This window comes from Scyliorhinus canicula, chromosome 20 (assembly GCF_902713615.1).
Source record: "Scyliorhinus canicula chromosome 20, sScyCan1.1, whole genome shotgun sequence".
NCBI lineage: Eukaryota > Metazoa > Chordata > Chondrichthyes > Carcharhiniformes > Scyliorhinidae > Scyliorhinus > Scyliorhinus canicula.
This window is the reverse complement of record NC_052165.1, coordinates 85599157-85619195: the sequence shown is the minus strand read 5'-3', so window position 1 is coordinate 85619195 and position 20039 is coordinate 85599157. Positions and strand designations below refer to the sequence as shown.

Here is a 20039-nt window from a genome sequence, read left to right as displayed (position 1 = left end):
CCCCTAGAGGAGAGAATGATTCTGTGTACCCGGGGAGCCATTTGCCAGTTACACATAGAGTAGAGAATGATTCTGGGTACCCGGGGAGCCATTTGCCAGTTACACCTAGAGTAGAGAATGATCCCGGGTACCCGGGGAGCCATTTGAAAGTTACACCTAGTGTAGAGAATGATCCCGGGTACCTGGGGAACCATTTGCCAGTTACATCTAGTGTAGAGAATGATTCCGGTTACCCGGGGAGCCATTTGCCAGTTACACCTAGTGTAGAGAATGATCCCGGGTACCTTGGAAGCCATTTGCCAGTTACACCTAGTGTAGAGAATGATTCCGGGTACCCGGGGAGCCATTTCCCAGTTACACCTGGTGTAGAGAATGATCCCGGGTACCTGGGGAGCCATTTCCCAGTTACACCTGGTGTAGAGAATGATCCCGGGTACCTGGGGAGCCATTTCCCAGTTACGCAAATGGTAGAGAACGGTCCTCGGGATCTGGCGATGGATTTGATTCTGTGTTTTCATATTTTAGGACGTGAGACACAAACCAGGAAGCCAGAGAAACGAGTGAGTTAGTCCTTCTCAAGGGAGAAAGTAAACAATATCCCACTGACCCTGTGTACAGAGTGACCCCTGTCCGCACTGACCCTGTGTACAGAGTGATCCCTGTTCTTATTGACCCTGTGAACTGAGTGACTCTAGTCACACTGACCCTGTGTGCAGAGTGACCCATGACCTCACTGGCCCTGTGTACACATTGGCCCTAGTCCTCACTGCCCCAGTCTTCTTTGTCTGTGTTTACTGGCTGTATGATGCCCTGTTAACATTGACTGTGTGGTGTCCTTTACCACAGTACCTCAAAGAACAACGCTGGCCCTTCGGCCCTCCAAGCCTGTACCGGTCATGATACCAACCTTAGTCAAAACCCTCAGCACTTCCTTGTGCCGTATCCCTCTATAACCATCCCATCCATGTATTTGTTGAGCTGCCTTTTGAACTCCATAAATGTATCTGCTTCCACAACCTCCCCTGGCAATTAGTTCCAGGCACTCACCACCCTCTGTGTTAAAAAAAAACCTGCCTCGCACGTCTCATCTAAACTTTTCCCCACGGACCTTAAACCTATGCCCCCTGGTGACTGACCCCCCACCCTGGGAAAGAGTGCCTGCCCATCCACTCTATCCATGCCCCTCATAATCTTGTTGACCTCTATCAGGTCACCCCTCAACCTCCGTCTTTCTAATGAAAACAGTCCAAGTCTATTCAGCCTCTCCACATAGCCAACACCCTCCATACCAGGCAACATCCTGGTAACCCTCCTCTGCACCTTCTCCAGAGCCTCCACATCCTTCTGGCAGTGTGGCGACCATAATTGTGCGCAATATTCCAAGTGCGGCCTTACCAAGGTTCTATACAACTGTAGCATGACTTGCCAGTTTTATACTCGATGCCCTGTCCAATGAAGGCAAGCATTCCGTATGCTTTCTTGACTACTTTGTCCACTTGTGTTGGCATTTCAAAGATCTGTGGACCTGTACATAGAACATAGAACAGTACAGCACAGAACAGGCCCTTCGGCACTCGATGTTGTGCCGAGCAATCATCATCCTACTCAAACCCATGTATCCACCCTATACACGTAACCCAACAACCCCCCCTTAACCTTACTTTTAAGGACACTACGGGCAATTTAGCATGGCCAATCTACCTAACCCGCACATCTTTGGACTGTGGGAGGAAACCGGAGCACCCGGAGGAAACCCACGCACACACGGGGAGGACGTGCAGACTCCACACAGACAGTGACCCAGCCGGGAATCGAACCTGGGACCCTGGAGCTGTGAAGCATTTATGCTAACCACCATGCTACCCTGCTGCTACCCTGTACGGCCAGATCTCTCTGACTTTCTATATTCCAAAGATTTTTACCATTTACGGTATATTCCCCCTCTATGTGAGACCTACCAAAATGCATTACCTCACATTTCTCTGAATTAAACTCCAATTTGCTATTTCTCTGGCCAACTCACCAACGTATCTGTGTCCTGCTGTATCTTCTGACAATCCTCATAACTATCTGCCACTCCACCGTGAACTTACTCTGATTATATTTTCGTCCTCAAACAATAGAGGTCCCATCACCGATCCCTGTGGAACACCACTCGTCATAAACATCCATTCAGTAAACACCCTTCTATACTGCTACCCTCTGCCTCTGTGACCGAGCCAGTTCCGTATCCAACTTACCAACTCTCCTCTTCTCCAGTGTGACTTCACCTTTTGTACCAGTCCGCCATGAGGAATGAGTCCAAAATCTGACACACAGTCCATCCATGGGATTAATGCGGCCTGACATACAGTATAGTGATGATCAGGAACATCGGGGAGCCTTTTCACAGTTACACTCAGTGCACAGAACGATCCCAGTAATTCAGATTGAATTGTTTTTGTATTTTTCTATTTTAGGACAAATTTGTATCTCGGCTGCAGACCAGGTTCCCAGTGAAAGAAGTGAGTTAGTCGATCGTGTAGAGAGTGTAGTTACCGTACAGACCCTGAATATACAGTGACCCCTGTCCACACTGACCATGTGTACAGAGTGACCCCTGTCCACACTGACGCTGTGTACAGAGTTACCCCTGTCCACACTGACCCTGTGTACAGAGTGACCCCTGTCCACACTGACCCTGTGTACAGAGTGACCCCTGTCCACACTGACCCTGTGTACAGAGTGACCCCTGTCCACACTGACCCTGTGTACAGAGTGACCCCTGTCCACATTGACCCTGTGTACAGAGTGACCCCTGTCCACACTGACCCTGTGTACAGATTGACCCCTGTCCACACTGACCCTGGGTACAGAGTGACCCCTGTCCACACTGACCCTGTGTACAGAGTGACCCCTGTCCACACTGACCCTGTGTACAGAGTGACCCCTGTCCACACTGACCCTGTGTACAGTGACCCCTGTCCACACTGACCCTGTGTACACAGTGACCCCTGCCCACACTGACCCTGTGTACAGAGTGACCCCTGTCCACATTGACCCTGTGTACAGAGTGACCCCTGTCCACACTGACCCTGTGTACAGAGTGACCCCTGTCCACACTGACACTGTGTACAGAGTGACCCCTGTCCACACTGACCCTGTGTACAGAGTGACCCCTGTCCACACTGACCCTGTGTACAGAGTGAACCCTGTCCACACTGACCCTGTGTACAGAGTGACCCCTGTCCACACTGAGCCTGTGTACAGAGTGACCCCTGTCCACACTGAGCCTGTGTACAGAGTGACCCCTGTCCACACTGACCTGTGTACAGAGTGACCCCTGTCCACACTGACCCTGTGTACAGAGTGACCCCTGTCCACACTGACCCTGTGTACAGAGTGACCCCTGTCCACACTGACCCTGTGTACAGAGTGACCCCTGTCCACACTGACCCTGGTACAGAGTGACCCCTGTCCACACTGACCTGTGTACAGAGTGACCCCTGTCCACACTGAGCCTGTGTACAGAGTGACCCCTGTCCACACTGAGCCTGTGTACAGAGTGACCCCTGTCCACACTGACCCTGTGTACAGAGTGACCCCTGTCCACACTGACCCTGTGTACAGAGTGACCCCTGTCCACACTGGCCCTGTGTACAGAGTGACCCCTGTCCACACTGACCCTGTGTACAGAGTGACCCCTGTCCACATTGACCTTGTGATACATGAACTCTGGCCGCAATGACCTTTGTGTCTGTGCAGAATTTGCCAATGGGCCACATTTATCTCACTGACTCTCCAGGGAATTGATTTCACGTTACACACACAGAGAGGGAACTATACCGAGGAGTCAGGGAACCCTTTCCCAGTTACTTCAGTGCAGGAACCATCCCGAGGATCTCAGGGTCACTTTCCTAGTTACACCCAGTGTAGAGAACGATCCCACACTTTCTGATGGATTTCTTTCTGTGTTTTTAATTTTAGGCCAATTATGTATCTCAGTTTGACACCAGTCTTCCAGTGAAACAAGTGAGTTAGTTATTTGTTGATAGACAGTGACTCCTATTCAAAGTGACCCTGTGTACAGAGTGACCCCTGTCCACACTGACCCTGTGTACAGAGTGACCCCTGTCCACACTGACCCTGTGTACAGAGTGACCCCTGTCCACACTGACCCTGTGTACAGAGTGACCCCTGTCCACACTGACCCTGTGTACAGAGTGACCCCTGTCCATACTGACCCTGTGTACAGAGTGACCCCTGTCCACACTGACCCTGTGTACAGAGTGACCCCTGTCCACACTGGCCCTGTGTACAGAGTGACCCCTGTCCACACTGACCCTGTGTACAGAGTTACCCCTGTTTCCTCTGACCCTGTGTACAGAGTGACCCCTGTCCACACTGACCCTGTGTACAGAGTGACCCCTGTCCACACTGACCCTGTGTACAGAGTGACCCCTGTCGACACTGACCCTGTGTACAGAGTGACCCCTGTCGACACTGACCCTGTGTACATAGTGACCCCTGTCCACACTGACCCTGTGTACAGAGTGACCCCTGTCCACACTGACCCTGTGTACAGAGTGACCCCTGTCCACACTGACCCTGTGTACAGTGACCCCTGTCCACACTGACCCTGTGTACAGAGTGACCCCTGTCCACACTGACCATCTGTACAGAGTGACCCCTGTCCACACTGACCCAGTGTACAGAGTGACCCCTGTCCACACTGACCCTGTGTACACAGTGACCCCTGTCCACACTGACCCTGTGTACACAGTGACCCCTGTCCACACTGACCCTGTGTACACAGTGACCGCTGTCCACACTGACAGTGTGTACACAGTGACCCCTGTCCACACTGACCCTGTGTACAGAGTGACCCCTGTCCACACTGACCCTGTGTACAGAGTGACCCCTGTCCACACTGACCCTGTGTACAGAGTGACCGCTGTCCACACTGACTCTGTGTACAGAGTGACCCCTGTCCACACTGACCCTGTGTACAGAGTGACCCCTGTCCACACTGACCCTGTGTACAGAGTGACCCCTGTCCACACTGACCCTGTGTACAGAGTGACCCCTGTCCACACTGACCCTGTGTACAGAGTGACCCCTGTCCACACTGACCCTGTGTACAGAGTGACCCCTGTCCACACTGACCCTGTGTACAGAGTGACCCCTGTCCACACTGACCCTGTGTACAGAGTGACCCCTGTCCACACTGACCCTGTGTACAGAGTGACCCCTGTCCACACTTTCCCTGTGGACAGAGTGACCCCTGTCCACACTGACCCTGTGTACAGAGTGACCCCTGTCCACGTTGACCCTCTGATAAATGAACTCTGGCCGCAATGACCTTTGTGTCTGTGCAGAATTTGCCAATGGGCCACATTTATCTCACTGACTCTCCAGGGATTTGATATCACGTTACACACACAGAGAGGGAACCATTCCGAGGTGTCAGGGAACCCTTTCCCAGTTACGTCCAGTGCAGGAACGATCCCGAGGATCTCAGGGTCACTTTCCTAGTTACACCCAGTGTAGAGAACGATCCCACACTTTCTGATGGATTTCTTTCTGTGTTTTTAATTTTAGGCCAATTATGTATCTCAGTTTGACACCAGTCTTCCAGTGAAACAAGTGAGTTAGTTAATTGTTGATGGACAGTGACTCCTATTCAAAGTGACCAGGTGTACACAGTGTCCCCAGTCCATACTGACCCTGTGTACAGAGTGACCCCTGTCCACACTGACCCTGTGTACAGAGTGACCCCTGTCCACACTGGCCCTGTGTACAGAGTGACCCCTGTCCACACTGACCCTGTGTACAGAGTTACCCCTGTTTCCTCTGACCCTGTGTACAGAGTGACCCCTGTCCACACTGACCCTGTGTACAGAGTGACCCCTGTCCACACTGACCCTGTGTACAGAGTGACCCCTGTCGACACTGACCCTGTGTACAGAGTGACCCCTGTCCACACTCACCCTGTGTACATAGTGACCCCTGTCCACACTGACCCTGTGTATAGAGTGACCCCTGTCCACACTGACCCTGTGTACAGAGTGACCCCTGTCCACACTGGCCCTGTGTACAGAGTGACCCCTGGCCACACTGACCCTGTGTACAGAGTGACCCCTGTCCACGTTGACCCTCTGATAAATGAACTCTGGCCGCAATGACCTTTGTGTCTGTGCAGAATTTGCCAATGGGCCACATTTATCTCACTGACTCTCCAGGGAATTGATTTCACGTTACACACACAGAGAGGGAACCATCCCGAGGAGTCAGGGAACCCTTTCCCAGTTACTTCAGTGCAGGAACCATCCCGAGGATCTCAGGGTCACTTTCCTAGTCACACCCAGTGTAGAGAATGATCCCACACTTTCTGATGGATTTCTTTCTGTGTTTTTAATTTTAGGCCAATTATGTATCTCAGTTTGACACCAGTCTTCCAGTGAAACAAGTGAGTTAGTTATTTGTTGATGGACAGTGACTCCTATTCAAAGTGACCAGGTGTACACAGTGTCCCCAGTCCATACTGACCCTGTGTACAGAGTGACCCCTGTCCACACTGGCCCTGTGTACAGAGTGACCCCTGTCCACACTGACCCTGTGTACAGAGTGACCCCTGTCCACACTGACCCTGTGTACAGAGTGACCCCTGTCCACACTGACCCTGTGTACAGAGTGACCCCTGTGTACAGAGTGACCCCTGTCCACACTGACCCTGTGTACAGAGTGACCCCTGTGTACAGAGTGACCCCTGTCCACACTGACCCTGTGTACAGAGTGACCCCTGTCCACACTGACCCTGTGTACAGAGTGACCCCTGTCCACACTGACCCTGTGTACAGAGTGACCCCTGTCCACACTGACCCTGTGTACAGAGTGACCCCTGTCCACACTGACCCTGTGTACAGAGTGACCCCTGTCCGCACTGACCCTGTGTACAGAGTGACCCCTGTCCGCTCTGGCCCTGTGTACAGAGTGAACCCTGTCCACACTGACCCTGTGTACAGAGTGACCCCTGTCCACACTGACCCTGTGTACAGAGTGAACCCTGTCCACACTGACCGTGTTCAGGGTGACCCCTGTCCACACTGACGCTGTGAACAGAGTGACCCCTGTCCACACTGAGCCTGTGTACAGAGTGACCCCTGTCCACACTGACCCTGTGTACAGAGTGACCCCTGTCCACACTGGCCCTGTGTACAGAGTGACCCCTGTCCACACTGACCCTGTCTACAGAGTGACCCCTGTCCACGTTTACCCTCTGATAAATGAACTCTGGCCGCAATGACCTTTGTGTCTGTGCAGAATTTGCCAATGGGCCACCTTTAGCTGACTGACTCTCCAGGGAATTGATATCACGTTACACACACAGAGAGGGAACCATCCCGAGGAGTCAGGGAACCCTTTCCCAGTTACGTCCAGTGCAGGAACGATCCCGAGGATCTCAGGGTCACTTTCCTAGTTACACCCAGTGTAGAGAACGATCCCACACTTTCTGATGGATTTCTTTCTGTGTTTTAATTTTAGGCCAATTATGTATCTCAGTTTGACACCAGTCTTCCAGTGAAACAAGTGAGTTAGTTAATTGTTGATAGACAGTGACTCCTATCCAAAGTGACCAGGTGTACACAGTGGCCCCTGTCCACACTGACCCTGTGTACAGAGTGACCCCTGTCCACACTGACCCTGTGTACAGAGTGACCCCTGTCCACACTGACCCTGTGTACAGAGTGACCCCTGTCCACACTGACCCTGTGTACAGAGTGACCCCAGTCCACACTGACCCTGTGTACTGAGTGACCCCTGTCCACACTGACCCTGTGTACAGAGTTACCCCTGTTTCCTCTGACGCTGTGTACAGAGTGACCCCTGTCCACACTGACCCTGTGTACAGAGTGACCCCTGTCCACACGGACCCTGTGTACAGAGTGACCCCTGTCCACACTGACCCTGTGTACAGAGTGACCCCTGTCCACACTGACCCTGTGTACAGAGTGACCCCTGTCCACACTGACCCTGTGTACAGAGTGACCCCTGTCCACACTGACCCTGTGTACAGAGTGACCCCTGTCCACACTGACCCTGTGTACAGAGTGACCACTGTGTACAGAGTGACCCCTGTCCACACTGACCCTGTGTACAGAGTGACCCCTGTCCACACTGACCCTGTGTACAGAGTGACCCCTGTCCACACTGACCCTGTGTACAGAGTGACCCCTGTCCACACTGACCCTGTGTACAGAGTGACCCCTGTCCACACTGACCCTGTGTACAGAGAGACCCCTGCCACACGGACCCTGTGTACAGAGTGACCCCTGCCCACACGGACCCTGTGTACAGAGTGACCCCTGCCCACACTGACCCTGTGTACAGAATGACCCCTGTCCACACTGACCCTGTACACACCGTGACCCCTGACCACACTGACCTTGTACAGAGTGACCCCTGTCCACACTGACCCTGTACACACAGTGACCCCTGTCCACACTGACGCTGTGTACAGAGTGACCCCTGTCCACACTGACCCTGTGTACAGAGTGACCCCTGTCCACACTCACCGTGTTCAGAGTGACCCCTGTCCACACTGACCCTGTGTACAGAGTGACCCCTGTCCACACTGACCGTGTTCAGAGTGACCCCTGTCCACACTGACCCTGTGTACAGAGTGACCCCTGTCCACACTGACCCTGTGTACAGAGTGACCCCTGTCCACACTGACCGTGTTCAGAGTGACCCCTGTCCAAACTGGCCCTGTGTACAGAGTGACCCCTGTCCACACTGACCCTGGGTACAGAGTGACCCCTGTCCACACTGACCCTGTGTACAGAGTGACCCCTGTCCACACTGACCGTGTACAGAGTGACCCCTGTCCACACTGACCCTGTGTACAGAGTGACCCCTGTCCACACTGACCCTGTGTACAGAGTGACCCCTGTCCACACTGACCCTGTGTACAGAGTGACCCCTGTCGACACTGACCCTGTGTACACAGTGACCCCTGTCCACACTGACCCTGTGTACAGAGTGAACCCTGTCCACACTGACCCTGTGTACAGAGTGACCCCTGTCCACACTGACCCTGTGTACAGAGTGACCCCTGTCCACACTGACCCTGTGTACAGAATGACCCCTGTCCACACTGACCCTGTGTACAGAGTGACCCCTGTCCACACTGACCCTGTGATACATGAACTCTGGCCGCAATGACCTTTGTGCCTGTGCAGAATTTGCCAATGGGCCACATTTATCTCACTGACTCTCCAGGGAATTGATTTCACGTTACACACACAGAGAGGGAACCATCCCGAGGAGTCAGGGAACCCTTTCCCAGTTACTTCAGTGCAGGAACCATTCCGAGGATCTCAGGGTCACTTTCCTAGTCACACCCAGTGTAGAGAACGATCCCACACTTTCTGATGGATTTCTTTCTGTGTTTTTAATTTTAGGCCAATTATGTATCTCAGTTTGACACCAGTCTTCCAGTGAAACAAGTGAGTTAGTTAATTGTTGATGGACAGTGACTCCTATCAAAAGTGACCACGTGTACACAGTGACCCCTGTCCACACTGACCCTGTGTACACAGTGACCCCAGTCCATACTGACCCTGTGTACAGAGTGACCCCTGTCCACACTGACCCTGTGTACTGAGTGACCCCTGTCCACACTGACCCTGTTTACATAGTGACCCCAGTCCACACTGACCCTGTGTACAGAGTGACCCCTGTCCACACTGACCCTGTGTACACAGTGACCCCTGTCCACGCTGACCCTGTGTACAGAGTGACCCCTGTCCACGCTGACCCTGTGTACAGAGTGACCCCTGTCCACACTGACCCTGTGTACAGAGTGACCCCTGTCCACACTGACCCTGTGTACAGAGTGACCCCTGTCCACACTGACCCTGTGTACAGAGTGACCCCTGTCCACACTGACCCTGTGTACAGAGTGACCCCTGTCCACACTGACCCTGTGTACAGAGTGACCCCTGTCCACACTGACCCTGTGTACAGAGTGACCCCTGTCCACTCTGACCCTGTGTACAGAGTGACCCCTGTCCACTCTGACCCTGTGTACAGAGTGACCCCTGTCCACACTGACCCTGTGTACAGAGTGACCCCTGTCCACACTGACCCTGTGTACAGAGTGACCCCTGTCCACACTGACCCTGTGTACAGAGTGACCCCTGTCCACACTGGCCCTGTGTACAGAGTGACCCCTGTCCGCACTGACCCTGCATCGGAGAGCACACACTTTTATACACCGCGTACTGGGCGGAGCCAGCAGGCAGGTATTTACCGTATAATATGCCACTAGAGGTGACTACCTCACCCACACTCGGTCCTTGCGATTCATTTGGCCTGTCGCACAGTGTTGTGATGATCAGGAACATCGGGGAGCCATTTCACAGTTACACTCAGTGCAGAGAAGGATCCCAGTAATTCTGATTGAATTGTTTTTGTATTTTTCTATTTTAGGACAAATTTACATCTCGGCTGCAGACCAGGTTCCCAGTGAAAGAAGTGAGTTAGTCGATCGTGTAGAGAGTGTAGTTACCGTACAGTCCCTGTGTTCACTGTGACCCCTGTCCACACTGACCCTGTGTACAGAGTGACCTCTGTCCACACTGACCCTGTGTACAGAGTGACCCCTGTCCGCACTGACCCTATGTACAATGTGACCCCTGTCCACACTGACCCTGTGTACAGAGTGACTCCTGTCCACACTGACCCTGTGTACAGAGTGACCCCTGTCCGCACTGACCCTATGTACAATGTGACCCCAGTCAATGCTGACCTGTATAATCAGTGAACATTGAGCTCACTGAACCTGTGTACACAACGGTCTGTGTTGACACTGCTCCAGTCCTCTTTGAGTGTGTTTACTGACTGTCCCGGTATGACCTTTTATCTTTGACTGTGTGCTGACCTTTACTAAACTACATCATTAGTGGAGTCAAAAATCTGACCCACTGATGCACAGTCAATGAAAACAAGTCGAAAATGGTGGAATAATCTAGGCTTTCTTCATCCAGGATGTTGTGCCTCCTGTAGCTGGAACTAGAATGGCTGCAGCATCGGAGAGCACACACTTTTATACGCCGCGTACTGGGCGGAGCCAGCAGGCAGGGATTTGCCGCATAATATGCCACTAGAGGTGACTACCTCACCCACACTCGGTCCTTGCGATTCATTTGGCCTGTCGCACAGTGTAGTGATGATCAGGAACATCGGGGAGCCATTTCACAGTTACATTCAGTGCAGAGAAGGATCCCAGTAATTCTGATTGAATTGTTTTTGTATTTTTCTATTTTAGGACACATTTACATCTCGGCTGCAGACCAGGTTCCCAGTGAAAGAAGTGAGTTAGTCGATCGTGTAGAGAGTGTAGTTACCGTACAGTCCCTGTGTTCACTGTGACCCCTGTCCACACTGACCCTGTGTACAGAGTGACCCCTGTCCACACTGACCCTGTGTACAGAGTGACCCCTGTCCACACTGACCCTGTGTACAGTGACCCCTGTCCACACTGATCCTGTGTACAGAGTGACCCCGTACACACTGACCCTGTGTTCACAGTGACCCCTGTCCACACTGACACTGTGTACAGAATGACCCCTGTTCACACTGACCCTGTGTACAGAGTGACCCCTGTCCACACTGACCCTGTGTACAGAGTGACCCCTGTCCACACTGACCCTGTGTACAGAGTGACCCCTGTCCACACTGACCCTGGGTACAGAGTGACCCCTGTCCACACTGACCCTGTGTACAGAGTGACCCCTGTCCACACTGACCCTGTGTACAGAGTGACCCCTGTCCACACTGACCCTGTGTACAGAGTGACCCCTGTCCACACTGACCCTGTGTACAGAGTGACCCCTGTCCACACTGACCCTGTGTACAGAGTGACCCCTGTCCACACTGACCCTGTGTACAGAGTGACCCCTGTCCACACTGACCCTGTGTACAGAGTGACCCCTGTCCACACTGACCCTGTGTACAGAGTGACCCCTGTCCACACTGACCCTGTGTACAGAGTGACCCCTGTCCACACTGACCCTGTGTCCACAATGACCCCTGTCCACACTGACCACTGTCCACACTGACCCTGTGTACACAGTGACCCCTGTCCACACTGACCCTGTACACACCGTGACCCCTGTCCACAATGACCTTGTACAGCTGACCCCTGTCGACACTGACCCTGTGTACAGAGTGACCCCTGTCCACACTCACCCTGTGTACATAGTGACCCCTGTCCACACTGACCCTGTGTACAGAGTGACCCCTGTCCACACTCACCCTGTGTACACAGCGACCCCTGTCCGCACTGACCCTGTGTACAGAGTGACCCCTGTCCACACTGACCCTGTGTACAGAGTGACCCCTGTCCACACTGACCCTGTGTACAGAGTGACCCCTGTCCACACTGACCCTGTGTACAGAGTGACCCCTGTCCAAACTGGCCCTGTGTACAGGGTGACCCCTGTCCACATTGACCCTGTGTACAGAGTGACCCCTGTCCACATTGACCCTGTGTACAGAGTGACCCCTGTCCACACTGACCCTGTGTACAGAGTGACCCCTGTCCACACTGACCCTGTGTACAGAGTGACCCCTGTCCACACTGACCCTGTGTACAGAGTGACCCCTGTCCACACTGACCCTGTGTACAGAGTGACCCCTGCCCACACTGACCCTGTGTACAGAGTGACCCCCGTCCACCCTGACCCTGTGTACAGAGTGACCCCTGTCCACACTGGCCCTGTGTACAGAGTGACCCCTGTCCACACTGACCCTGTTTACAGAGTGACCCCTGTCCGCACTGACCCTGTGTATAGAGTGACCCCTGTCCGCACTGACCCTATGTACAATGTGACCCCAGTCAATGCTGACCTGTATATACAGTGAACATTGATCTCACTGAACCTGTGTACACAACGGCCTTTGTTGACACTGCTCCAGTCCTCTTTGAGTGTGTTTACTGACTGTCCCGGTATGACCTTTTATCTTTGACTGTGTGCTGACCTTTACTAAACTACATCAAGTTAGTGGAGACAAAAATCTGACCCACTGATGCACTGTCAATGACAACAAGACAAGAATGATGGAATAATCGAGGCTTTCTTCATCCAGGATGTTGTGCCTCCTGTAGCTGGAACTAGAATGGCTGCAGCATCGGAGAGCACACACTTTTATACGCCGCGTACTGGGCGGAGCCAGCAGGCAGGGTTTTACCGCATAATATGCCACTAGAGGTGACTACCTCACCCACACTCGGTCCTTGCGATATATTTGGCCTGTCGCACAGTGAAGTGATGATCGAACAAAGAACAGTACAGCACAGAACAGGCCCTTCGGCCCCCGATGTTGTGCCGAGCAATGATCACCCTACTCAAACCCACGTAGCCACCCTATACCCATAACCCAACAACCCCCCCTTAACCTTACTTTTTTTTAGGACACTCCGGGCAATTTAGCATGGCCAATCCACCTAACCCGCACATCTTTAGACTGTGGGAGGAAACCGGAGCACCCGGAGGAAACCCATGCATGATCAGGAACATCGGGGAGCCATTTCACACTTACACTCAGTGCAGAGAAGGATCCCAGTAATTCTGATTGAATTGTTTTTGTATTTTTCTATTTTAGGACAAATTTACATCTCGGCTGCAGACCAGGTTCCCAGTGAAAGAAGTGAGTTAGTCGATCGTGTAGAGAGTGTAGTTACCGTACAGACCCTGAATACACAGTGACCTCTGTCCACCCTGACCCTGTGTACAGAGTGACCCCTGTCCACACTGACCCTGCGTACAGAGTGACCCCTGTCCACACTGATACTGTGTACCGAGTGACCCCTGTCCACACTGACCCTGTGTACAGAGTGACCCCTGTCCACACTGACCCTGTGTACAGAGTGACCCCTGTCCACACTGACCCTGTGTACAGAGTGACCCCTGTCCACACTGACCCTGTGTACAGAGTGACCCCTGTCCACACTGACCCTGTGTACAGAGTGACCCCTGTCCACACTGACCCTGTGTACAGAGTGACCCCTGTCCACACTGACCCTGTGTACAGAGTGACCCCTGTCCACACTGACCCTGTGTACAGAGTGACCCCTGTCCACACTGACCCTGTGTACACAGTGACCCCTGTCCACACTGACCCTGTGTACAGAGTGACCCCTGTCCACACTGACCCTGTGTACAGAGTGACCCCTGTCCACACTGACCCTGTGTACAGAGTGACCCCTGTCCACACTGACCCTGTGTACAGAGTGACCCATGTCCACACTGACCCTGTGTACAGAGTGACCCCTGTCCACACTGACCCTGTGGACAGACTGACCCCTGTCCACACTGACCCTGTTTCCACAGTGACCCCTGTCCACACTGACCCTGTGTACAGAGTGACCCCTGTCCACACTGACCCTGTGTCCACAGTGACCCCTGTCCACACTGACCCTGTGTACAGAGTGACCCCTGTGTACAGAGTGACCCCTGTCCACACTGACCCTGTGTACAGAGTGACCCCTGTCCACACTGACCCTGTGTACAGAGTGACCCCTGTCCACACTGACCCTGTGTCCACAGTGACCCCTGTCCACACTGACCCTGTGTACAGTGACCCCTGTCCACACTGACCCTGTGTACAGACTGACCCCTGTCCACACTGACCCTGTGTACAGAGTGACCCCTGTCCACACTGACCCTGTGTACAGAGTGACCCCTGTCCACACTGACCCCGTGCACAGAGTGACCCCTGTCCACACTGACCCTGTGTACAGAGTGACCCCTGTCCACACTGACCCTGTGTACAGAGTGACTCCTGCCCACACTGACCCTGTGTCCACAGTGACCCCTGTCCACACTGACCCTGTGTCCACAGTGACCCCTGTCCACACTGACCCTGTGTACAGAGTGATGCCTGTCCACACTGACCCTGTGTACAGAGTGACCCATGTCCACACTGACCCTGGGTACAGAGTGACCCATGTCCACACTGACCCTGGGTACAGAGTGACCCCTGTCCACACTGACCCTGTGTACATAGTGACCCCTGTCCACACTGACCCTGTGTACAGAGTGACCCCTGTCCACACTGACCCTGGGTACAGAGTGACCCCTGTCCACACTGACCCTGTACAGAGTGACCCCTGTCAACACTGACCCTGTGTACAGAGTGACCCCTGTCCACACTGACCCTGTACAGAGTGACCCCTGTCAACACTGACCCTGTGTACAGAGTGACCCCTGTCCACACTGACCCTGTGTACAGAGTGACCCCTGTCCACACTGACCCTGTGTCCACAATGACCCCTGTCCACACTGACCACTGTCCACACTGACCCTGTGTACACAGTGACCCCTGTCCACACTGACCCTGTACACACCGTGACCCCTGTCCACAATGACCTTGTACAGCTGACCCCTGTCGACACTGACCCTGTGTACAGAGTGACCCCTGTCCACACTCACCCTGTGTACATAGTGACCCCTGTCCACACTGACCCTGTGTACAGAGTGACCCCTGTCCACACTCACCCTGTGTACACAGCGACCCCTGTCCGCACTGACCCTGTGTACAGAGTGACCCCTGTCCACACTGACCCTGTGTACAGAGTGACCCCTGTCCACACTGACCCTGTGTACAGAGTGACCCCTGTCCACACTGACCCTGTGTACAGAGTGACCCCTGTCCACACTGACCCTGGGTACAGAGTGACCCCTGTCCACACTGACCCTGGGTACAGAGTGACCCCTGTCCACACTGACCCTGTGTACAGAGTGACCCCTGTCCAAACTGGCCCTGTGTACAGGGTGACCCCTGTCCACATTGACCCTGTGTACAGAGTGACCCCTGTCCACATTGACCCTGTGTACAGAGTGACCCCTGTCCACACTGACCCTGTGTACAGAGTGACCCCTGTCCACACTGACCCCGTGCACAGAGTGACCCCTGTCCACACTGACCCTGTGTACAGAGTGACCCCTGTCCACACTGACCCTGTGTACAGAGTGACTCCTGCCCACACTGACCCTGTGTCCACAGTGACCCCTGTCCACACTGACCCTGTGTCCACAGTGACCCCTGTCCACACTGACCCTGTGTACAGAGTGATGCCTGTCCACACTGACCCTGTGTACAGAGTGACCCATGTCCACACTGACCCTGGGTACAGAGTGACCCATGTCCACACTGACCCTGGGTACAGAGTGACCCCTGTCCACACTGACCCTGTGTACATAGTGACCCCTGTCCACACTGACCCTGTGTACAGAGTGACCCCTGTCCACACTGACCCTGGGTACAGAGTGACCCCTGTCCACACTGACCCTGTACAGAGTGACCCCTGTCAACACTGACCCTGTGTACAGAGTGACCCCTGTCCACACTGACCCTGTACAGAGTGACCCCTGTCAACACTGACCCTGTGTACAGAGTGACCCCTGTCCACACTGACCCTGTGTACAGAGTGACCCCTGTCCACACTGACCCTGTGTCCACAATGACCCCTGTCCACACTGACCACTGTCCACACTGACCCTGTGTACACAGTGACCCCTGTCCACACTGACCCTGTACACACCGTGACCCCTGTCCACAATGACCTTGTACAGCTGACCCCTGTCGACACTGACCCTGTGTACAGAGTGACCCCTGTCCACACTCACCCTGTGTACATAGTGACCCCTGTCCACACTGACCCTGTGTACAGAGTGACCCCTGTCCACACTCACCCTGTGTACACAGCGACCCCTGTCCGCACTGACCCTGTGTACAGAGTGACCCCTGTCCACACTGACCCTGTGTACAGAGTGACCCCTGTCCACACTGACCCTGTGTACAGAGTGACCCCTGTCCACACTGACCCTGTGTACAGAGTGACCCCTGTCCACACTGACCCTGGGTACAGAGTGACCCCTGTCCACACTGACCCTGGGTACAGAGTGACCCCTGTCCACACTGACCCTGGGTACAGAGTGACCCCTGTCCACACTGACCCTGTGTACAGAGTGACCCCTGTCCAAACTGGCCCTGTGTACAGGGTGACCCCTGTCCACATTGACCCTGTGTACAGAGTGACCCCTGTCCACATTGACCCTGTGTACAGAGTGACCCCTGTCCACACTGACCCTGTGTACAGAGTGACCCCTGTCCACACTGACCCTGTGTACAGAGTGACCCCTGTCCACACTGACCCTGTGTACAGAGTGACCCCTGTCCACACTGACCCTGTGTACAGAGTGACCCCTGCCCACGCTGACCCTGTGTACAGAGTGACCCCCGTCCACCCTGACCCTGTGTACAGAGTGACCCCTGTCCACACTGGCCCTGTGTACAGAGTGACCCCTGTCCACACTGACCCTGTTTACAGAGTGACCCCTGTCCGCACTGACCCTGTGTATAGAGTGACCCCTGTCCGCACTGACCCTATGTACAATGTGACCCCAGTCAATGCTGACCTGTATATACAGTGAACATTGATCTCACTGAACCTGTGTACACAACGGCCTTTGTTGACACTGCTCCAGTCCTCTTTGAGTGTGTTTACTGACTGTCCCGGTATGACCTTTTATCTTTGACTGTGTGCTGACCTTTACTAAACTACATCAAGTTAGTGGAGACAAAAATCTGACCCACTGATGCACTGTCAATGACAACAAGACAAGAATGATGGAATAATCGAGGCTTTCTTCATCCAGGATGTTGTGCCTCCTGTAGCTGGAACTAGAATGGCTGCAGCATCGGAGAGCACACACTTTTATACGCCGCGTACTGGGCGGAGCCAGCAGGCAGGGTTTTACCGCATAATATGCCACTAGAGGTGACTACCTCACCCACACTCGGTCCTTGCGATATATTTGGCCTGTCGCACAGTGAAGTGATGATCGAACAAAGAACAGTACAGCACAGAACAGGCCCTTCGGCCCCCGATGTTGTGCCGAGCAATGATCACCCTACTCAAACCCACGTAGCCACCCTATACCCATAACCCAACAACCCCCCCTTAACCTTACTTTTTTTTTAGGACACTCCGGGCAATTTAGCATGGCCAATCCACCTAACCCGCACATCTTTAGACTGTGGGAGGAAACCGGAGCACCCGGAGGAAACCCATGCATGATCAGGAACATCGGGGAGCCATTTCACACTTACACTCAGTGCAGAGAAGGATCCCAGTAATTCTGATTGAATTGTTTTTGTATTTTTCTATTTTAGGACAAATTTACATCTCGGCTGCAGACCAGGTTCCCAGTGAAAGAAGTGAGTTAGTCGATCGTGTAGAGAGTGTAGTTACCGTACAGACCCTGAATACACAGTGACCTCTGTCCACCCTGACCCTGTGTACAGAGTGACCCCTGTCCACACTGACCCTGCGTACAGAGTGACCCCTGTCCACACTGATACTGTGTACCGAGTGACCCCTGTCCACACTGACCCTGTGTACAGAGTGACCCCTGTCCACACTGACCCTGTGTACAGAGTGACCCCTGTCCACACTGACCCTGTGTACAGAGTGACCCCTGTCCACACTGACCCTGTGTACAGAGTGACCCCTGTCCACACTGACCCTGTGTACAGAGTGACCCCTGTCCACACTGACCCTGTGTACAGAGTGACCCCTGTCCACACTGACCCTGTGTACAGAGTGACCCCTGTCCACACTGACCCTGTGTACAGAGTGACCCCTGTCCACACTGACCCTGTGTACACAGTGACCCCTGTCCACACTGACCCTGTGTACAGAGTGACCCCTGTCCACACTGACCCTGTGTACAGAGTGACCCCTGTCCACACTGACCCTGTGTACAGAGTGACCCCTGTCCACACTGACCCTGTGTACAGAGTGACCCATGTCCACACTGACCCTGTGTACAGAGTGACCCCTGTCCACACTGACCCTGTGGACAGACTGACCCCTGTCCACACTGACCCTGTTTCCACAGTGACCCCTGTCCACACTGACCCTGTGTACAGAGTGACCCCTGTCCACACTGACCCTGTGTCCACAGTGACCCCTGTCCACACTGACCCTGTGTACAGAGTGACCCCTGTGTACAGAGTGACCCCTGTCCACACTGACCCTGTGTACAGAGTGACCCCTGTCCACACTGACCCTGTGTACAGAGTGACCCCTGTCCACACTGACCCTGTGTCCACAGTGACCCCTGTCCACACTGACCCTGTGTACAGTGACCCCTGTCCACACTGACCCTGTGTACAGACTGACCCCTGTCCACACTGACCCTGTGTACAGAGTGACCCCTGTCCACACTGACCCTGTGTACAGAGTGACCCCTGTCCACACTGACCCCGTGCACAGAGTGACCCCTGTCCACACTGACCCTGTGTACAGAGTGACCCCTGTCCACACTGACCCTGTGTACAGAGTGACTCCTGCCCACACTGACCCTGTGTCCACAGTGACCCCTGTCCACACTGACCCTGTGTCCACAGTGACCCCTGTCCACACTGACCCTGTGTACAGAGTGATGCCTGTCCACACTGACCCTGTGTACAGAGTGACCCATGTCCACACTGACCCTGGGTACAGAGTGACCCATGTCCACACTGACCCTGGGTACAGAGTGACCCCTGTCCACACTGACCCTGTGTACATAGTGACCCCTGTCCACACTGACCCTGTGTACAGAGTGACCCCTGTCCACACTGACCCTGGGTACAGAGTGACCCCTGTCCACACTGACCCTGTACAGAGTGACCCCTGTCAACACTGACCCTGTGTACAGAGTGACCCCTGTCCACACTGACCCTGTACAGAGTGACCCCTGTCAACACTGACCCTGTGTACAGAGTGACCCCTGTCCACACTGACCCTGTGTACAGAGTGACCCCTGTCCACACTGACCCTGTGTACAGAGTGACCCCTGTCCACACTGACCCTGTGTACAGAGTGACCCCTGTCCACATTGACCCTGTGTACAGAGTGACCCCTGTCCACACTGACCCTGTGTACAGAGTGACCCCTGTCCACACTGACCCCGTGTACAGAGTGACCCCTGTCCACACTG

General features: G+C 53.9%; 1 protein-coding gene across 1 annotated transcript in view; it reads left to right on the top strand.

The window, feature by feature from the left end:
- Window positions 1-20039, top strand: part of LOC119954781 (F-actin-monooxygenase MICAL3-like) — a 194071-nt gene that overhangs the window by 43559 nt on the left and 130473 nt on the right. The window contains exons 11-20 of the mRNA XM_038780321.1: window positions 2460-2504; window positions 3967-4011; window positions 5581-5625; window positions 6404-6448; window positions 7525-7569; window positions 9444-9488; window positions 10474-10518; window positions 11312-11356; window positions 13651-13695; window positions 18226-18270. Of these exons, the coding sequence (XP_038636249.1) occupies window positions 2460-2504; window positions 3967-4011; window positions 5581-5625; window positions 6404-6448; window positions 7525-7569; window positions 9444-9488; window positions 10474-10518; window positions 11312-11356; window positions 13651-13695; window positions 18226-18270 (450 nt within the window). The remainder of the gene's footprint in view (window positions 1-2459; window positions 2505-3966; window positions 4012-5580; window positions 5626-6403; window positions 6449-7524; window positions 7570-9443; window positions 9489-10473; window positions 10519-11311; window positions 11357-13650; window positions 13696-18225; window positions 18271-20039) is intronic.